This window comes from Capra hircus, chromosome 11 (genome assembly GCF_001704415.2).
Source record: "Capra hircus breed San Clemente chromosome 11, ASM170441v1, whole genome shotgun sequence".
NCBI lineage: Eukaryota > Metazoa > Chordata > Mammalia > Artiodactyla > Bovidae > Capra > Capra hircus.
In genome coordinates, this window is record NC_030818.1 from 30,355,260 (window position 1) to 30,372,386 (window position 17,127).

A 17,127-nucleotide genomic window follows, 5' to 3' on the forward strand; every position below is an offset into this window, starting at 1 on the left:
TAACATTAAAACTGAATTGTGGGATGCACTGATTTTTGTCATACCTTTCTTTTAGGTTGGTAGGCTTTGCACTTTAGGTTAAGTAGAAGAGGTATATTAGCCAATATGGACAGCTTTCTAGTTTACTTAAATGGTAGTATTAAAATATAAGTGGGAGCAAATGAATTTAAATTAAGGAATAATTCTTTTAGAGTTCAAATGTTTTCTCCAAAAGCAGATTTAATAAAGTTGTTTGGGTGTAATAACCTGATAGTTGACTTTAACTGGGTCTTTTTCATTTTAAAGCTGAAGATGCGGGATATCGCTGGGCAGGCCCTGGCTTTTGTTCAAGATCTTGTCAAGGCTCTTCTGAACTTTCACACCTATACAGAACAGAGGATTCAGATTTTTCCTATTGATTCTGCCATTGACACAATATCTCCATTGAATCAGAAGGTACGTTTAACTCAGGATACCTTTTGTCTGCCCTGAATAAATCTGGAGACTTGCTATTTATTAGACTAGTTCTGTGCTTCAGCCAAGTACTGTAGAGGACATGGGGAGAAACTCTGAGTCATAGTCTTTACCATTAAGAAATAGGGTAAACATGGAGATTCTTATGAAATGAAATAGTGAGGGATATGTTAGAAGACCTAAGTGTGAACAAGTGGTCAGGGCAGTAAGTGAATATGATGTCATCAAGGAGGGGAGACTGCTGTTGGTGGTAGTGTCTGAGAGACTCTTTGGTGATTTGACTGGGCTTTGAGAAATGAGCATGGTTTGCATAGGAAGAGAGAAGTGCGGTAGTTGTTTTTTCCCTATAAAACTTCACAACAAACCTTTTGACGTTCATAAAAATTGAAGTTTGAATCTTTGAAATACTCTTTAATATCACTGTGGGAAAAAGCTTTCAGATGACCTGGCTAAGGAAAATGGAACTGTAGCGTTTTAAGGCAGTTATATTTTCTTTTACACTTCCTATAATATAAAAGCATTTTTTCCCCCACTGGTTCTTTGTCCATTATTTTATTTTTATTTTTATTTGTTTTGTTTTTGGGGGCTTTTTTGGCCATACCATGCATCTTGTGGGATCTTAGTTTCCCAACTACGGATTGAACCTGGGCCCCAGCAGTGAAAGCACTGCGTTTTAACCACTGGACTGCCAGGGAATTCCCACCATTATTTTACTTAGCTTGTTACCATGTTGTGCTCACATGGTGAGAATCAAATATGTTAATCATAATGGAAATATTTCGTTACTCTGAAGAATTAATATTTTTCTCAGTATTTTACCTTTGGTACTTTAATCTCTGAGAGAACCTCTGTGACTTTTCTGTTAAGTCTCTATTATTGAAGATTCAGTAACCATTTGTTAAAAGATGACCGAAGCATTTAGACTCGTTCATAAAATCATAAAGTAGACTTTTATACCTGAGCTTAGAGTTCCCTGGTGGCTCAGAGGTTAAAGCGTCTGCCTCCAATGCGGGAGACCCAGGTTCGATCCCTGGGTCGCGAAGATCCCTTGGAAAAGGAAATGGCAACCCACTCCAGTATTCTTGCCTGGAGAATCCCATGGACGGAGAAGCCTAGTAGGTTATAGTCCATGGGATCGCAAAGAGTCGGACACGACTAAGCGACTTCACCTTCGCCTTCACCTTAGAGTTCCCTGGTAGCTCAGATGGTAAAGCATCTGCCTACAGGGCGGGAGACCCGGCTTCAATCCCTGGGTCGGGAAGATCCCCTGGGAAAGGAAATGGCAACCCACTCCAGTATTCTTCCCTGGAAAATCTCATGGACCGAAGACCTGGTAGGCTACAGTCCATGGGGTCGCAAAGAGTCGGACACGACTGAGCAACTTTCTTTCTTTCTTTCTTAGAGTTCAACTTATTTTACAGCCCAGAGAGACTGAGTTTCCCAGGGCCATGTATCTGTGTAGTTTGCAGCTGGACTAGTTGAATCACATTTCTGCAAAATGAGATTTTACATTTGTATATGGAGAAATCAAAATTGAAGCCATTATACAATATTTAAAAAGCTGAGATATTTCACATGTGAAAAATTAACTTCTTGTTTCTCAATTGTCTCAAAGCTCGGGGGATCTTTTTCTGAATCTGTTCTTCATACTGAATTAGTTCTTCATAAGTATTACCATATCCATGACAGTTATAAAAATTTTTATATTCTGATTTAGATGATAGTTACATTCCTAGAATGTGTTAACCTTGAACATTGTATGCAGTGAATATAAGCTGTACTCAGAAGTCTTGTTTTTAAAAAATGAGTTCAGTTCAGTTCAGTCGCTCAGTAGTGTCCGACTTTTTGTGACCCCATGAATTGCAACATGCCAGGCCTCCCTGTCCATCACCAACTCCCGGAGTTCACCCAAACTCATGTCCATCCAGTTGGTGATGCCATCCAGCCATCTCATCCTCTGTCGTCCCCTTCTCCTCCTGCCCTCAATCCCTCCCAGCATCAGAGTCTTTTCCAATGAGTCAACTCTTCACATGAGGTAGCCAAAGTATTGGAGTTTCAGCTTCGGCATCAGTCCTTCCAAAGAACACCCGGTACTAATCTTCAGAATGGACTGGTTGGATCTCCTTGCAGTCCAAGGGATTCTCAAGAGTCTTCTCCAACACCACAGTTCCAAAGCATCAATTCTTTGGAGCTCAGCTTTCTTCACAGTCCAACTCTCACATCCATACATGACCACTGGAAAAACCATAGCCTTGACTAGATGGACCTTTGTTGGCAAAGTAATGTCTCTGCTTTTGAATATGCTTTCTAGGTTGGTCATAACTTTCCTTCCAAGGAGTAAGCGTCTTTTAATTTTGTGGCTGCAATCATCATCTACAGCGATTTATGTAAACAAAAAAATCTGTCCTACAGTTTTGACTCAAATATCAAATCTTTTTTATCTTAACTGGCACCCCTATGAAGAAGTGGTTGTTTCAGAAAGAAGGCATATTGGTGGTGTGTTGTTAATAGTATCCCCTCCCCACTTGCCTCATGCCTAGTTGTTAATTATGTCATCTGTCTGCTGGTTTGTCACTTTGCCATGGAATAGGCTCTTGGGTTTAGTATCTGGGATTGTTAGAGGGGAACTTTGTGTAAAAGTCAAATTTCCCAAAAAAAAGTTGGCAAAAGAATTAAGGTTTGTAACTCAATGGGTCCACTTACAGATGTTTTGATATCCTTTATTTTCCGGTGATTTAATTCAGAATTCTTCCCCTTCTATTTAGTTCTCACAATATCTTCATGAAAATGCATCTTACGTCCGCCCTCTTGAGGAAGGAATGCTTCATTTATTTGAAAGTATTACTGAGGATACTGTGACCGTCCTGGTAATTTTCTTCTGTTTTACTTCTGGAAGTGGGAGTGCTGCTTTTTCAAACAAAATTATTAATCTTGAAATTGTTTTTCTTTTCCAGGAGACAACTGTGAAATTGAAAACTTTTTCAGAGCATTTAACCTCTTACATATGTTTTCTTAGGAAGATTCTTCCTTATCAATTAAAAAGGTACTTACTACTCTGGGCCAGGGAGCTTGGGGAATTGTAAGGTGTCATCTGAGCTGTGCTGGAGTTAATAAAGTAACAATGTGTGCCTCTTGAGCTCTGCCTGGCCTTTTTGCACCGCAACCAATTTGGACGTTTGTGAAAAAGGAAAATCATGGCTTGAGCAGCATAAACTTATATTTAAGAAAACTGAATTGTAGTTTCTCAGCTAGAGTTTTTTCAATAGTTTTAAACTGTGATTATTGCTATAACCATGTAATGTAACATGAACCAGTATTTTTAGTGATTGAGAATGACACATTTATTAAAGGAAATATTTTAGTTTTGGGTATTTGTTATCCTTTTCCTGAAAGCATCTAGATGGGAGTAATAATAGTTAACCTCTATATTTGAATCTGTAATCCTCAGGTTTCTTTTAAATAGTATGTTGTTTTTATTATTGGTGATTGAAGTTATAAAGTAAAAACTGTATACATCCTCCAGCCCTCAGGATGAGTCATTTAGTAACCTTAAATATTCCATCTTAAACATTCCTGAAAAGGCAAGAGAAAATTGTACATTTTGATACTTTTGATCTAAAACTACAAAGACTCCTAGTTCATCTAAATCTTTTCATCCTAAGATTTAGTCTTTAAAAAAGGCAAAGAATAATGCAACTGGAAATAAGAGAAATAAGAACGTATATGTACTATCACTGGTATGTATTATTATTGTTGTTGTTTATTCCCTAAGTCATGGCTGACTTTTTGCAACCCCATGGACTGTAGCCCGACAGGCTCCTCTGTCCTTGGGGATTCTCTAGGCAAGAATACTGGAGTATGTTACCATTTCCTTTTCTAGGGCATCGTCCTGACCCAGGGATTGAACCTGTCCCCTGCGTTGCCAGGCAGATTCTTTACTGCTGAGCTACCTGAGAAGCCCATAGATATTATAGTAGATTGCAAAATAAGGTTTAGGAAAAATACAGATGAAAAGCTTACAGATACTGAAAATATACAAGTAACTGTAGTTTTTTAGTCCTTATAAACTAAAATAGTAGATTTTAGCTTTTCAAAAATATGAAATTTTGTTATTAAAAAATTTATATATGTTAAGAACCATCTTATTTCCTAATTCTAACCTAACAAGGTATTTTAGTAACTGAATTCTATGATTTGTGCACATGACAGAATTTTAGGACTCAGGGAATTATGACCTCATAATTGTGAATTATAGTTTCTTTCAGATCCTTAAATGTTTTAGTTCAGTATAATTGAAGGTTTTCTGAAAATTGACTCTGAAAGTTTAACACTGAATTGAATACACTTTATTGATTCAACTTATGTTTAAAAGATTATAAGAATCATTGTAAAAGTGGTATTTACTACTTGAAAGAGTTAATGCATTTTTATTTTATCTTAATTTATTTTTTCACTATTATATTTTTAGAAATACTGGGTAAGTCCTTTCTTGATCTAAGATTCCTATTCTTGGGAATGTTCTGTCCCATATGCTTTCAGCCCTACCTTATCAGATTTTCATGTATTTTAAGCAATTTTTTTTTGCCATTGGTTTAAATACTACTCTAGTTGGCAAGATGACATGTTCATTAGTAGTAAACGGGTTTAATATTGAATGAAGCTGTCTGCAATAAATAAATAGAGCAGAACTGTCAAGGTCAAGGGAATGGATGTGATTCTTGATATCACATCACAAGCATATCATTCTTGTGCTAATAACTTTTCTAGCTTTGTGTAAAAAGCATTTTCCTTGATTATTGCACATTTTAATAAGTACTGTTAAGAGTCTACATAGTTTTTAACCTTATAATTAAGTTTCCCCAAGCACCATTTAAAATGGAAAATGATTATATTTTATGAATGTTAAACATTTACTTTTATATTGCGCTTATAGATTGGTTTTTCCAATCTGTCTGACTTTTGAAATTACATACACTTCCCTGGTGGCTCAGTGATAAAGAATCCATCCGCCTGCTAATACAGGAGACAGGTTCAATCTGTGGGTCAGGAAGATCCCCTGGAGAAGGAAATGATAACCCACAACAGTATTCTTGCCTGGGAAATCCCACGACAGAGGAACCTGGCGGGCTACAGTTTATGGGGTCACAAAGAATTGGACATGAGTTAGTGACTAGACAACTCACTGAAAAAGGTTTCTTATTGATTTTCTCTCCCAGTGCCTGTTTAATTCTCTTCAGAAATTCAGCCTATGAAGTATTTTTCTCCTGAAAATATTTTAAAGGAAGCATTTTGGTGCTGCTCTCAGGATGGAAGACAGTGGGCACTTTTTTTTCCATTTAGTTGTCTTTTGCTTCATTGGCATTGGAGGAAGCCAGTGTGTACATGATGATATAACAAAATGGAACCTTGTCAATGAGCTCAAGTTTCTTTTTTGGGTACATTCTCTCTTCAGATATAGATGTTTGAGAATTTAGGTAGTTTCTTATAGCTGATTGAAAATCATTCGGGATGCTCACTTTCATAAACTCTGCCCATGCCTAGCCTAGAAGAAGAATGTGAAGCTTCCCTTTGCACGTCTGCGTTACGAGCCAGGAATCTAGAGCTGTCCCAGGACATGAAAAAGATGACAGCTGGGTTTGAGAAGCTGCAGACATACATTGCCCTTCTTGCCTTGCCAAGTAAGTGTCTTTGTTACTCATGGTTCAGTGTGAAGAGCTTAGAGTACAAGAAGTTGGAGAAGGGAGGTGGTTTGGCATGTTTGAGAAGAGCCCAGGATCTGGGACCAGAAAAACTTGAATTCATATCCTGCAGCCCTTTATACACTTAAGGCCTTGGACAAGTCACTTTACTTTTCTGCTTCTGTTTTCCCACTTATAAAATGAAGGTAAAATGAAGGTAAATGAGTTAAATTAAGAATGTACAGGGACTTCCGTGGTGGTCTAGTGACTAAGACTTCTTGTTCAGTCACTCAGTCGTGTTGTGACCCTATGGACTGCAGCACGCCAGGCTTCCCTGTCCTTTCCTGTCCTATCTCCCAGAGGTTGCCCAAACTCATGTCCATTGAGTCAATGATGCCATCCTCTCATCCTTGGTCTCCCCCTTCTCCTCTTGCCTTCAGTCTTGCCCAGCATCAGGGTCTTTTCCAGGGGGTCAGCTCTTCACATCAGGTGGCCAAAGTATTGGAGGTTCAGCTTCAGCATCAGACCTTCCAGTGAATATTTAGTGTTGATTTCCTTTAGTATTGACTGGTTTGATCTCCTGGCTGTCTAGAGAACTCTCAAGAGTCTTCTCCAGCACTATGGTTCAAAAGCATCAATGGTTTGGTATTCAACCTTCTTTATGATTCAGCTATCATATCTGTACATGACTACTGGAAAAACCATAGCTTTGACTATACAGACCTTTGTTGGCAAAATAATAGCTGTGGTTTTTAATACGCTGTATACGTTCGTCATTGCTTAGAAAGCTCTCTTATCTCTCCTTGCTATGCGTTGGAACTCTGCATTCAGTTGGTTATATCTTTCCCTTTCTACTTTGCTTTTTGCTCCTCCTCTTTTCTCAGCTATTTGTAAGGCCTCCTCAGACAACCATTTTTCCTGCTTGTGTTCTTTTTCTTGGGGATGGTTTTGGTCAGCACCTCATGTACAGTGTTACAAACTTCCTTCCATAGTTCCGCAGGCACTCTGTTGACCAGATCTAATCCCTTGAATCTGTTCATCATCTCTACTGTGTAATCCATAAGGGATTTGATTTAGGTCATACCTGAATGGCATAGTGGTTTTTCCTGCTTTCTTCAATTTGAGCCTGAATTTTACTATAAGGAGCTGATGATCTGAACCATAGTCAGCTCTAGGTCTTGTTTTTGCTGACTGTATAGATCTTCATCTTTGGCTGCAAAGAATATAATCTGATTTCAGTATTGACTGTCTGATGATGTCCATGTGTAGCGTCCTCTCTTGTGTTGTTGGAAGAGGGTGTTTGCTATGACCAGTGCGTTCTCTTGGCAAAACTCTATTAGCCTTTGCCCTGCTTCATTTTGTATTCCAAGGCCAAATTTGCCTCTTACTCCAGGTATCATTTTGTACTCCAAGGCCAAACTTGCTTGTTACTCCAGATGTCTCTTGACTTCCTACTTTTGCATTCCAGTCCTCTATGAAGAAATGAACATCTTTTCTTGGTGTTAGTTCTAGAAGGTCTTGCAGGTCTTCATAGAACCATTCAGCTTCTTTGGCATTAGTGGTTGGGGCATAGACATGGATTACTGGGATGTTGAATGGTTTGTCTTGAAAACAAACTGAGATCATTCTGTCATTTTTTGAAATTGCATGCAAGTACTGCATTTTGGACTCTTGTTGACTATGGGGGCTACTCCATTTCTTCTAAGGGATTCTTGCCCACCCTTAGGTTTTCTTTTGTTTTATACTTTTAGCTCTTACATTTAGGTCTTTGATCTGTTTTGAGTTAATTTTTGTATATAGTGTGAGGTAAAGGTCCAGCTTCATCTTTTGCTTGTGACTATCCAGTTGTCTCAGTACCATTTATTGAAAAGACTGTTTCTTCCATATTGAATGGTCTTGGCACCCTTGTTAAGAATTGATTGATCATCGTTGTCTGTTTACCCTATATCTCCAATGAACCTACCAATTTCCTCCTAATTACCTTCAACACAGGTGCCATTATTTTTGAGGGTACCCCTGGGCTTGAACTTCTCCATAGTCTGTTGTAAATAAAGTCAGTTCCTTTGGGAAGAGATTCAGAGTTTTCTGTTTAAATAACTGTTTCTCCCTTGGGTTAAATCTCTGAGCCATAGTTCTGTGCTGGGGGTGAGGACAATGATATACTTCTCTTAGAGTGACATCCCTGTAGGTATAGCGGAATATTCCATGGAGAGGGTAGCAGCCCCCCGTTGCCTCTACTTGTCTCTTTCAGCAAGGAACTCCTGTTACTGAGCTGGGACCAGGGTGTTCATGGCCACAGATTCTCAGCATCCCACAAGTCAGGGCTGGGTGAAAGAAGAGAACCCCCACCCCTGAGTCATACTTAACTAGAATTTAGCCTCAGCAACAGGGAGCTGAGAGCAGGATTCGGAATGCGGCTCTCTACTGAATTAGGGGTGAGGGAGTCTGATGTTCTTTGCTGCACTCTCTGGACTGGGGTTTCCAGCTCACTGATTGGGCGGGCAGGGGTAGGGGTTGGATTCTTGTTCAGATACCACAGACTGTTGCTGTTGTCACTGAATTGATACAGATTTTCTTGAGTAACTTTTTCTTCATTAGCTTGATGCCCTTAAGATAATTTCCAGCATTTTCAGTGGTTGTTTTAAATAATTTTCCAGTTGGGCTGGAGAGTGGATATGAGGAGCTTGCTTATGCTGTCATGCTGGAACTAGAATTATGATGTTTGAATAATAGTGCTTTTAGTGATGTTCAGCAAACAGTAATATGTAGGGAAAAGAACAAAATGAGAAATGTGTTCTGTAGTAACAGGTGAAATTCACAAAGACTTTTCATTTCATAGAGAATCATGAAAGACATAATCCTGCCTAGCAATTTAATTTTGATTCTTAACCATTACTAACTGTGGACATGGGGGATGCAAATCCGTTTCAGCTTAGTTCAGTCACTCAGTTGTGTTGGATGCTTTGCGACCCCGTGGACTACAGCACACCAGGCCTTCCTGTCCATCACCAATTCCTAGAGCTTACTCAAACTTATGTCCATTGAGTCGGTGATGCCATCCAACCATCTCGGCCTCTGTTGTCTCCTCCTCCTGCCTACAATCTTTCCCAGCTTCAGGGTCTTTTCAAATGAGTCAGTTCTTCACATCAGGTGGCCAGAGTATTGGCGTTTCAGCTTCAGCATCAGTCCTTCCAGTGAATATTCAGGATAGATTTCCTTTAGGATAGACTGGTTAGATCTCCTTGCTGTCCAGGGGACTCTCAAGAGTATTCTCCAACACCACAGTTCAGAAGCATCAATTCTATGATATTTAGCTTTCTTTATAGTCCAGCTCTCACATCCATACATGACTACTGGAAAAACCAAAGCTTTGACGAGACAGACCTTTGTTGGCAAAGTAATGTCTCTGCTTTTGAATATGCTATCTAGGTTGGTCATAACTTTTCTTCCAAGGAGCAAGTGTCTTTTAATTTCATGGCTGCAATTAGGATCTTCAGTGATTTTTGAGCCCCCAAAATAAAGTCTGTCACTGTTTCCACTGTTTCCCCATCTATCTGCTATGAAGTGATGGGATCGGATGCCATGATCTTAGTTTTCTGAATGTTGAGTTTTAAGCCAACTTCACTCTCCTCTTTCACTTTCCTCAAGAGGCTCTTTAGTTCTTTTTTGCTTTCTGCCATAAGGGTGGTGTCATCTGCATATCTGAGGTTATTGATATTTCTCTCAGCAATCTTGATTCCAGCTCGTTTTTTATCCAGTCCAGTATTTCTCATACTGTACTCTGTATAGAAGTTAAATAAGCAGGGTGACAATATGCAGCCTTGACGTACTCCTTTCCCAATTTGGAAGTAGTCTGTTGTTCCATGTCTAGTTCTAACCATTGCTTCTTAACCTGCATACAGATTTCTCAGGAGGCAGGTCAGGTGATCTGGTATTCCCATCTCTTTAAGAATTTTCCACAGTTTGTTGTGATCCACACAGTCAAAGGCTTTGGCATAGTCAATAAAGCACAAGTAGATTTTTTTCTCTTGCTTTTTCGATCATCCAGCAGATGTTGGCAATTTGATCTCTGGTTCCTCTGCCTTTTCTAAATCCCTGGAAGTTCACGGTTCTAGTACTATTGAAGCCTGGCTTGGAGGATTTTGAGCATTACTTTGCTAGCGTGTGAGATGAATGCAGTTGTGCAGTAGTTTGAGCATTCTTTGGCATTGCCTTCCTTTGGGATTGGAATGAAAACTGACCTTTTCCAGTCCTGTGGCCACTACTGAGTTTTCCAAATCTGCTGACATATTGACTGCAGCACTTTTACAGCATCATCTTTTAAGATTTGAAATAGCTCAGTTAGAATTCCATCACCCCCCCACTAGCTTTGCCCACTTGACTTCATGTTCCAAGATGTCTGGCTCTAGAAGAGTGGTCACACCATCGTGATTATCTGGGTCATGAAGATCTTTTTTGTACGGTTCTTCTGTGTGTTCTTGCCACCTCTTCTTAATATCTTCTGCTTCTGTTAGGTCCTTACCATTTCTGTCCTTTATTGTGCCCATCTTTGCATGAAATGTTCCCTTGGTATCTCTAATTTTCTTGAAGAGATCTCTAGTCTTTCCCATTCTATTGTTTTCCTCTATTCCTTTGCATTGATCCTGAGGAAGACTTTCTTATCTCTCCTTGCTGTTCTTTGGAACTGTGCATTCAAATGGGTATATCTTTCCTTTTCTCCTTTGCCTTTGGCTTCTCTTCTTTTCACAGCTCTTTGGTTGTCCTCAGACAACCATTTTGCCTTTTTGCATTTCTTTTTCTTGGGGATGGTCTTGATCACTGCCTCCTGCACAATGTCATGAACCTCCATCCATAGTTCTTCAGGCACTCTGCCTATCAGATCTAATCCCTTGAATCTATTTGTCACTTCCACTGTATAATCGTAAGGGATTTGATTTAGGTTATACCTGAATGGTCTAGTGGTTTTCCCTACTTTCTTCAATTTAAGTCTGAATTTGGCAATAAGGAGCTCATGATGTGAGCCACAGTCAGTTCCCGGTCTTGTTTTTGCTGACTATATAGAGCTTTTCCATCTTTGGCTGCAGAGAATATAATCAATCTGAATTCGGTGTTGACCATCTGGTGATGTCCATGTGTAGAGTCTTCTCTTGTGCTGTTGGAAGAGAGTATTTGCTATGACCAGTGCATTCTCTTGACAAAACTTTATTAGCCATTGCCCTGCTTCATTCTGTACTCCAAGGCCAAGTTTGCCTGTTACTCCAGGTATTTCTTCACTCTTACTTTTGAATTCCAGTCCCCTATAATAAAAGGACATCTTTTTTGGATGTTAGTTCTAGAAGGTTTTTTGGTCTTCATAGAACTGTTCAGCTTCTTCAGCATTACTGGTTGGGGCATAAACTTGGATTACTGTGATATTGAATGGTTTGCCTTGGAAACGAACAGAGATCATTCTGTCATTTTTGAGATTGCATCCAAGAACTGCATTTTGGACTCTTTTGTTGACTATGATAGCTACTCCATTTCTTCTAAGGGATTCTTGCCCACAGTAGTAGGCAAGTAGTAGTAGATATAATGGTCATCTGAATTAAATTCATCCATTCCAGTCCATTTTAGTTTGCTGATTCCTAAAATGTCAACATTCGCTCTTGCCATCTCCTATTTGAGCACTTCCAATTTGCCTTGATTCATGCAGCTAACTGATCTTCCCTGTAGGCTCAAAGGGTTAAGAGTTCTCCTGCAATGCAGGAGACCACGGTTCAATTCCTGGGTCAGGAAGATCCTCTGGAGAAGGGAATGGCAATCCACTCCAGTATTCTTGCCTGGAAAATCCCATGGAGAGAGGAGACTGGTGGGCTAAAGTCCGTGGGGTTGCAGAGTCGGATATGACTGAGCAACTAACACACTATGGACCTAACGTTTTAGATTCCTATCAATGTTGCTCTTTACAGCATTGGACTTTGCTTCTACCAGCAGTCACATCCACAGCTGGGTGGTGTTTTTGCTTTGGCTCTGTCTCTTCATTCTTCCTGGAGTTATTTCTCCACTGATCTCCAGTAGCATATTGGGCACCAAGTGACCTGGGGAGTTCATCTTTCAGTGTCTTATCTTTTTGCCTTTTCATACTGTTTATGGGGTTCTCTAGGAAAGAATACTGAAGTGGTTTGTGATTTCCTTCTCCAGTGGACCACATTTTGTCAGAACTCTCCGCCATGACCTGCCTTGGGTGGCCCTACACAGCATGGTTTATAGTTTCATTAATTCAGACAAGACTGTGGTCCATGTGATCAGATTGGTTAGTTTTCTGTGATTGTGGTTTTCAGTCTGTCTGCCCTCTGGCAGAGAAGGATAAGAGGAAGCTTATGGAAGCTTCCTGATGGGAGAGACTGACTGAGGGGGAAACTGGGTCTTGTTCTGATGGGCAGGGCCATGATCAGTAAATCTTTAATCCAATTTTCTATTGAGGAGTGGGGCTGTGTTCCCTCCCTGTTGTTTAACCTGAGGCTAAACTATGGTAGAGGTAATGAAGATAATGGTGACCTCCTTCAAAAGGTCGTGTGCACACACTGCTACATTCAGTGCCCCTAACCATACAGCAGGCCAGCACCGACCCACACCTGCTCTGGAGACTCCTGGACACCCCCGGGGAAGTCTGGGTCAGTCTCTTGTGGAGTCACTGCTCCTTTCTCCTCGGTCCTGGTGCACACAAGGTTCTGTTTGTACCCTCCAAGAGTCTATTTCCCAGTCCTGTGTAAGTTCTGGCAGCTCTATGGTGGGGTTAATGGCAACCTCCTCCAAGAGGGCTTATGCCATACCCAAGTCTGCTGCACCCAGAACCTCTGCCCCTGCGGCAGTCCAGTGCTGACCCCGTACCTCCTCCGGGGACACTCAAACACAGTTCTGTCTCAGTCTCTGTGTGGTCCCTGGGTCCTGGTACGCACAAGGCTTGTTTGAGCCCTCTGAGCATCTCTGGCAGGTATTGGGTTTGATTCTAAACACGATTTTGCCCCTCCTACCATCTTGCTGGGGCTTCTCTGCCCTTTAGTGCAGTCACTCAGTCGTGTCCGACTCTTTGCGACCCCATGGACCACAGCATGCTAGGCCTCTGTGTCTATCACCAACTCCCGGAGTTTACTTAAACTCATGTCCATTGAGTCGGTGATGCCATCCAACCATCTCTTCCTCTGTCGTCCCCTTCTCCTCCTGCCTTCAATCTTTCCCCGCATCAGGGTCTTTTCCAACGAGTCAATTCTTTGCATCAGGTGGCCAGAGTATTGGAGTTTCAGCTTCAGCATCAGTCCTTCCAATCAATACCCAGGACTGATCTCCTTTAGGATGGACTGGTTGGATCTCCTTGCAGTCCAAGGGACTCTCAAGAGTCTTCTCCAGTACCACAGTTCAAAAGCATCAATTCTTTGGAGCTCAGTTTTCTTTATAGTCCAACTCTCACATCCATACATGATTACTGGAAAAACCATAGCTTTGACAGATGGACTTCTGTTGGCAAAGTAATGTCCCTGCTTTTTAATATGCTGTCTAGTTTGGTCATAACTTTTCTTTCAAAGAGTAAGTGTCTTTTAGTGTCATGGCTGCAATCACCATCTGTATTGATTTGGGAGCCCAAAAAATAAAGTCTGTCACTGTTTACACTGTTTCCCCATCCGCTGGCCATGATATGATGGGACCAGATGTTATGATCTTAGTTTTCTGAATGTTGAGCTTTAAGCCAACTTTTTCACTCTCACTCATGAGATACTCCACATCCAAGGTCAGAGAAGCCTCAGCAAGACAGTAGGTGCTGGAGTGGCGGCTACGTAGCACTGGAGCAGCTGTGAGAAGATACCTCATGTACAAGGGCAAAGGGGAAGCCCCAGCAAGACGGTAGGAGGGGTGAGTTCACATTTACAATCAAACCCCATTCCCACCAGAGATGCTCAGAGGGCTCAAACAAGCCTTGTGTGCACCAGGGGCCCAGAGACCACACAGAGAGTGAGCGTCGCCTGAGGAGGTACAGGGTCAGCACTGGACTGCCGCAGGGGCAAGAGATCTGGGTGCAGCAGACTTGGGTATGGCATAAGCCCTCTTGGAGGAGGACGCCATTAACCCCACCATAGAGCTGCCGGAACTTACACAGGACTGGGAAATAGACTCTTGGAGGGCACAAACACAACCTTGTGTGCACCAGGACCGAGGAGAAAGGAGCGGTGTCCCCACAGGAGACTGACCCAGACTTGCCCGGGAGAATCCACGAGTCTCCGGTGGAGGCATGGGTCAGCAGTGGTTGGCGGTGCCTGCTGTATGGTTAGGGGCACTGAGTGTGGCAGTTTCTGCCAGGGACCTTTTGAAGGAGGTCACCATTATCTTCATTACCTCTGCCATAGTTTGCCCCCAGGTAAATAACAGGGAGGGAACACAACCCCACTCATCAACAGAAAATTGGATTAAAGATTTACTGATCATGGCCCTGCCCATCAGAACAAGACCCAGTTTCCCCCTCAGTCAGTCTCTCCCATCAGGAAGCTTCCATAAGCTTCCTCTTATCCTTCTCTGTCAGAGGGCAGACAGACTGAAAACCACAATCACAGAAAACTAACCAATCTGATCACATGGACCACAGTCTTGTCTGAATCAATGAAACTATGAAAACTATACCATGTATGGGTCATGGTGGAGAATTCTGACAAAATATGGGTCACTGGAGAAGGGAATGGCAAACCACTTCAGTATTCTTTCCTAGAGAACCCCATAAACAGTATGAAAAGGCAAAAAGATAGGACACTGATAGATGAACTCCCCATGTCGGTAGGTGCCCAATATGCTACTGGAGATCAGTGGAAAAATAACTCTAGAAAGAATGAAGAGACGGAGCCACAGCAACACCCAGTTGTGGATGTGACTGGTGGTAGAAGCAAAGTCCAGTGCTGTAAAGAGCAATATTGCATAGAAATCTTCTTTGTTAGGTCCATGAATCAAGGCAGATTGAAAGTGGTCAAATAGGAGATGGCAAGAGTGAATGTCGACATTTTAGGAATCAGCGAACTAAAATGGACTGGAGTAGGTGGATTTACCTCCGATGACCATTATATCTCTGCCCTTGGACGTGAAGTATCTCCTCACAGTCGCTCCAGTGCTCCGCCGCTGTTGCTTTAGATCAATTTAGGCGTCTATAATCATCACCATTCTGTCTGCATGTGTCTGCAGGAATTTTGAGAGCCATTATGTTTAGCATGTCACAAGTGGTACTGGTTCTCTTCACAAAGGTGGAGAGGAGATGGTGGGCTCAGTGTTTTGGATGAAGTCTTCTGGGATGATGCTTAGGTCTGTGATCTTGGTTTCCTAGGTACACAGCCAGATGGACTCCTTAGGACAAACTACAGTTCTGTGTTAACAAATGTTGGTGCTGCTCTGCATGGATTCCATGATGTCATGAAAGGTGAGACTTGAAAAAGAACATAAATAAGCTTCATCCCTTTTCTGAGATCTGCCTGAATGAGATTTAAACAAATACTGCCAAGGCTAATAGACCCTAGATAAAGGCTTAGTAGCATTTGGCTTACGTTAAAGTACACAGCTTATTGCCTTCTGCTTTTCCCATCTGCTTCTTTCCTGAAGTAAACAAAGTACTGATGAGAAACCCTTGTGTGCAGAACTTTAGCCTAAAATACATTATACTGATTTAAGGCAGATGTATGAATTTTATTAAGTCAGACATGCTATTCAGAGGCATTTAGCAAAATACTGCACTTGTTAGAGCCCAAGCATGAAGGGACTGAGGAAACAAAGGTGTAAAGTTCCTAGAAATAATGTACTGGTTTTCCACCCTCCTGTGCATTTTTTTGTTGAGAGTACTCATAAATCCTGTTTTGTTCAGGAGAAACTTACAGACTGAAGGTCTGTTTTTAAACTTTCGTCAGTTTTCGCTTGCCGTGTGCTCCTAAGAATATGCTTGTCGAAAGGCATTTCCTTTGCTTCTTAGCATCTGATTCTGAGTCCTGACTTTTTGATCTATATCTCTGCAGGGCTTTTGGTTTCTTTCCCCTCTGTCTTTTCCTTTTGGTGGCTATTGCAGTAGGAGCAGAAAGAGAGGGCAGAGCAGTTACTAAGGACTACTTGAAGTAGGGCTTCCCTTGTAGCTCAGTAGGTAAAAAACCCACTTGCAGTGCAAGAGACCTGGGTTCGATTCCTGGTTTGGGGAGATCCCCTGGAGAAGGAAATGGCAACCCACTCCAGTATTCTTGCCTGGAGAATCCCATGGATGGAGGAGCCTGGCAGGGTACAGTCCATGGGGTCGCAAGAGACGGACATGACTTAGTGACTAAACCACCACCTTTGGAAGTAGCCCAGGTACCTAGATTTTTCACTGTGGTGTTTAATGTATGGTTAGTGACCAATTAATGGTTTCATAGAAAATATATTTTAAAGACTTAAGATTTTGTTGGATTGCGTGTATAAAATGTGTATATTGGGGGCCTTTCTATAAACTGACACATAACCTGTGTTACTGGGAATCTATCTTAGTCTCAGTAGTATTACCCAATAGCACCTTAGTCTTGAGAATGGTCATTTTTGAGGCTTGTCTTCAATTATAAGGAACTGTAGAAGTCGCTGTACTTCTGGAGCTAGCTCTGATTGCAGAAATCACAGCTTGCATAGACAGATTTGGTGGCAGGTAACAATAATCAGTCCCAACTCTGCAGAACCTAGTCTGATCCATAGAAAACCCTAGGGACTAGTACTTTTTTCCTGTGCAGCTTTTGATTTGGGGAGCTCAGACTTAACCATAGTCTTCTATTCCAGAACTAGGCCACTGAAACCACAAATTGCTCTGTAGCTACAGATTTTTTGGTTTTGTTTCCTAAGTTTTCCTGTGCTAATATTGCGATTTGTTCCTACTAGTATTTCTCTAGAATTTTAATAAAGGAGGGGCTAGAGCCATGGAGGGGGGCTATCCACTGAGAAGGATCTTAAAGCTTTATTTACATTGAAAAATCTTGATTTT

General features: G+C 41.4%; 1 protein-coding gene across 1 annotated transcript in view; it reads left to right on the plus strand.

Moving 5' to 3' along the window:
- Positions 1-17,127, plus strand: part of PPP1R21 (protein phosphatase 1 regulatory subunit 21) — a 66,921-nt gene that overhangs the window by 26,889 nt on the left and 22,905 nt on the right. Inside the window, exons 9-13 of the mRNA XM_018055207.1 lie at positions 286-435; positions 3,219-3,320; positions 3,408-3,496; positions 5,995-6,131; positions 15,469-15,561. Coding sequence (XP_017910696.1) covers positions 286-435; positions 3,219-3,320; positions 3,408-3,496; positions 5,995-6,131; positions 15,469-15,561 — 571 coding nt within the window. The remainder of the gene's footprint in view (positions 1-285; positions 436-3,218; positions 3,321-3,407; positions 3,497-5,994; positions 6,132-15,468; positions 15,562-17,127) is intronic.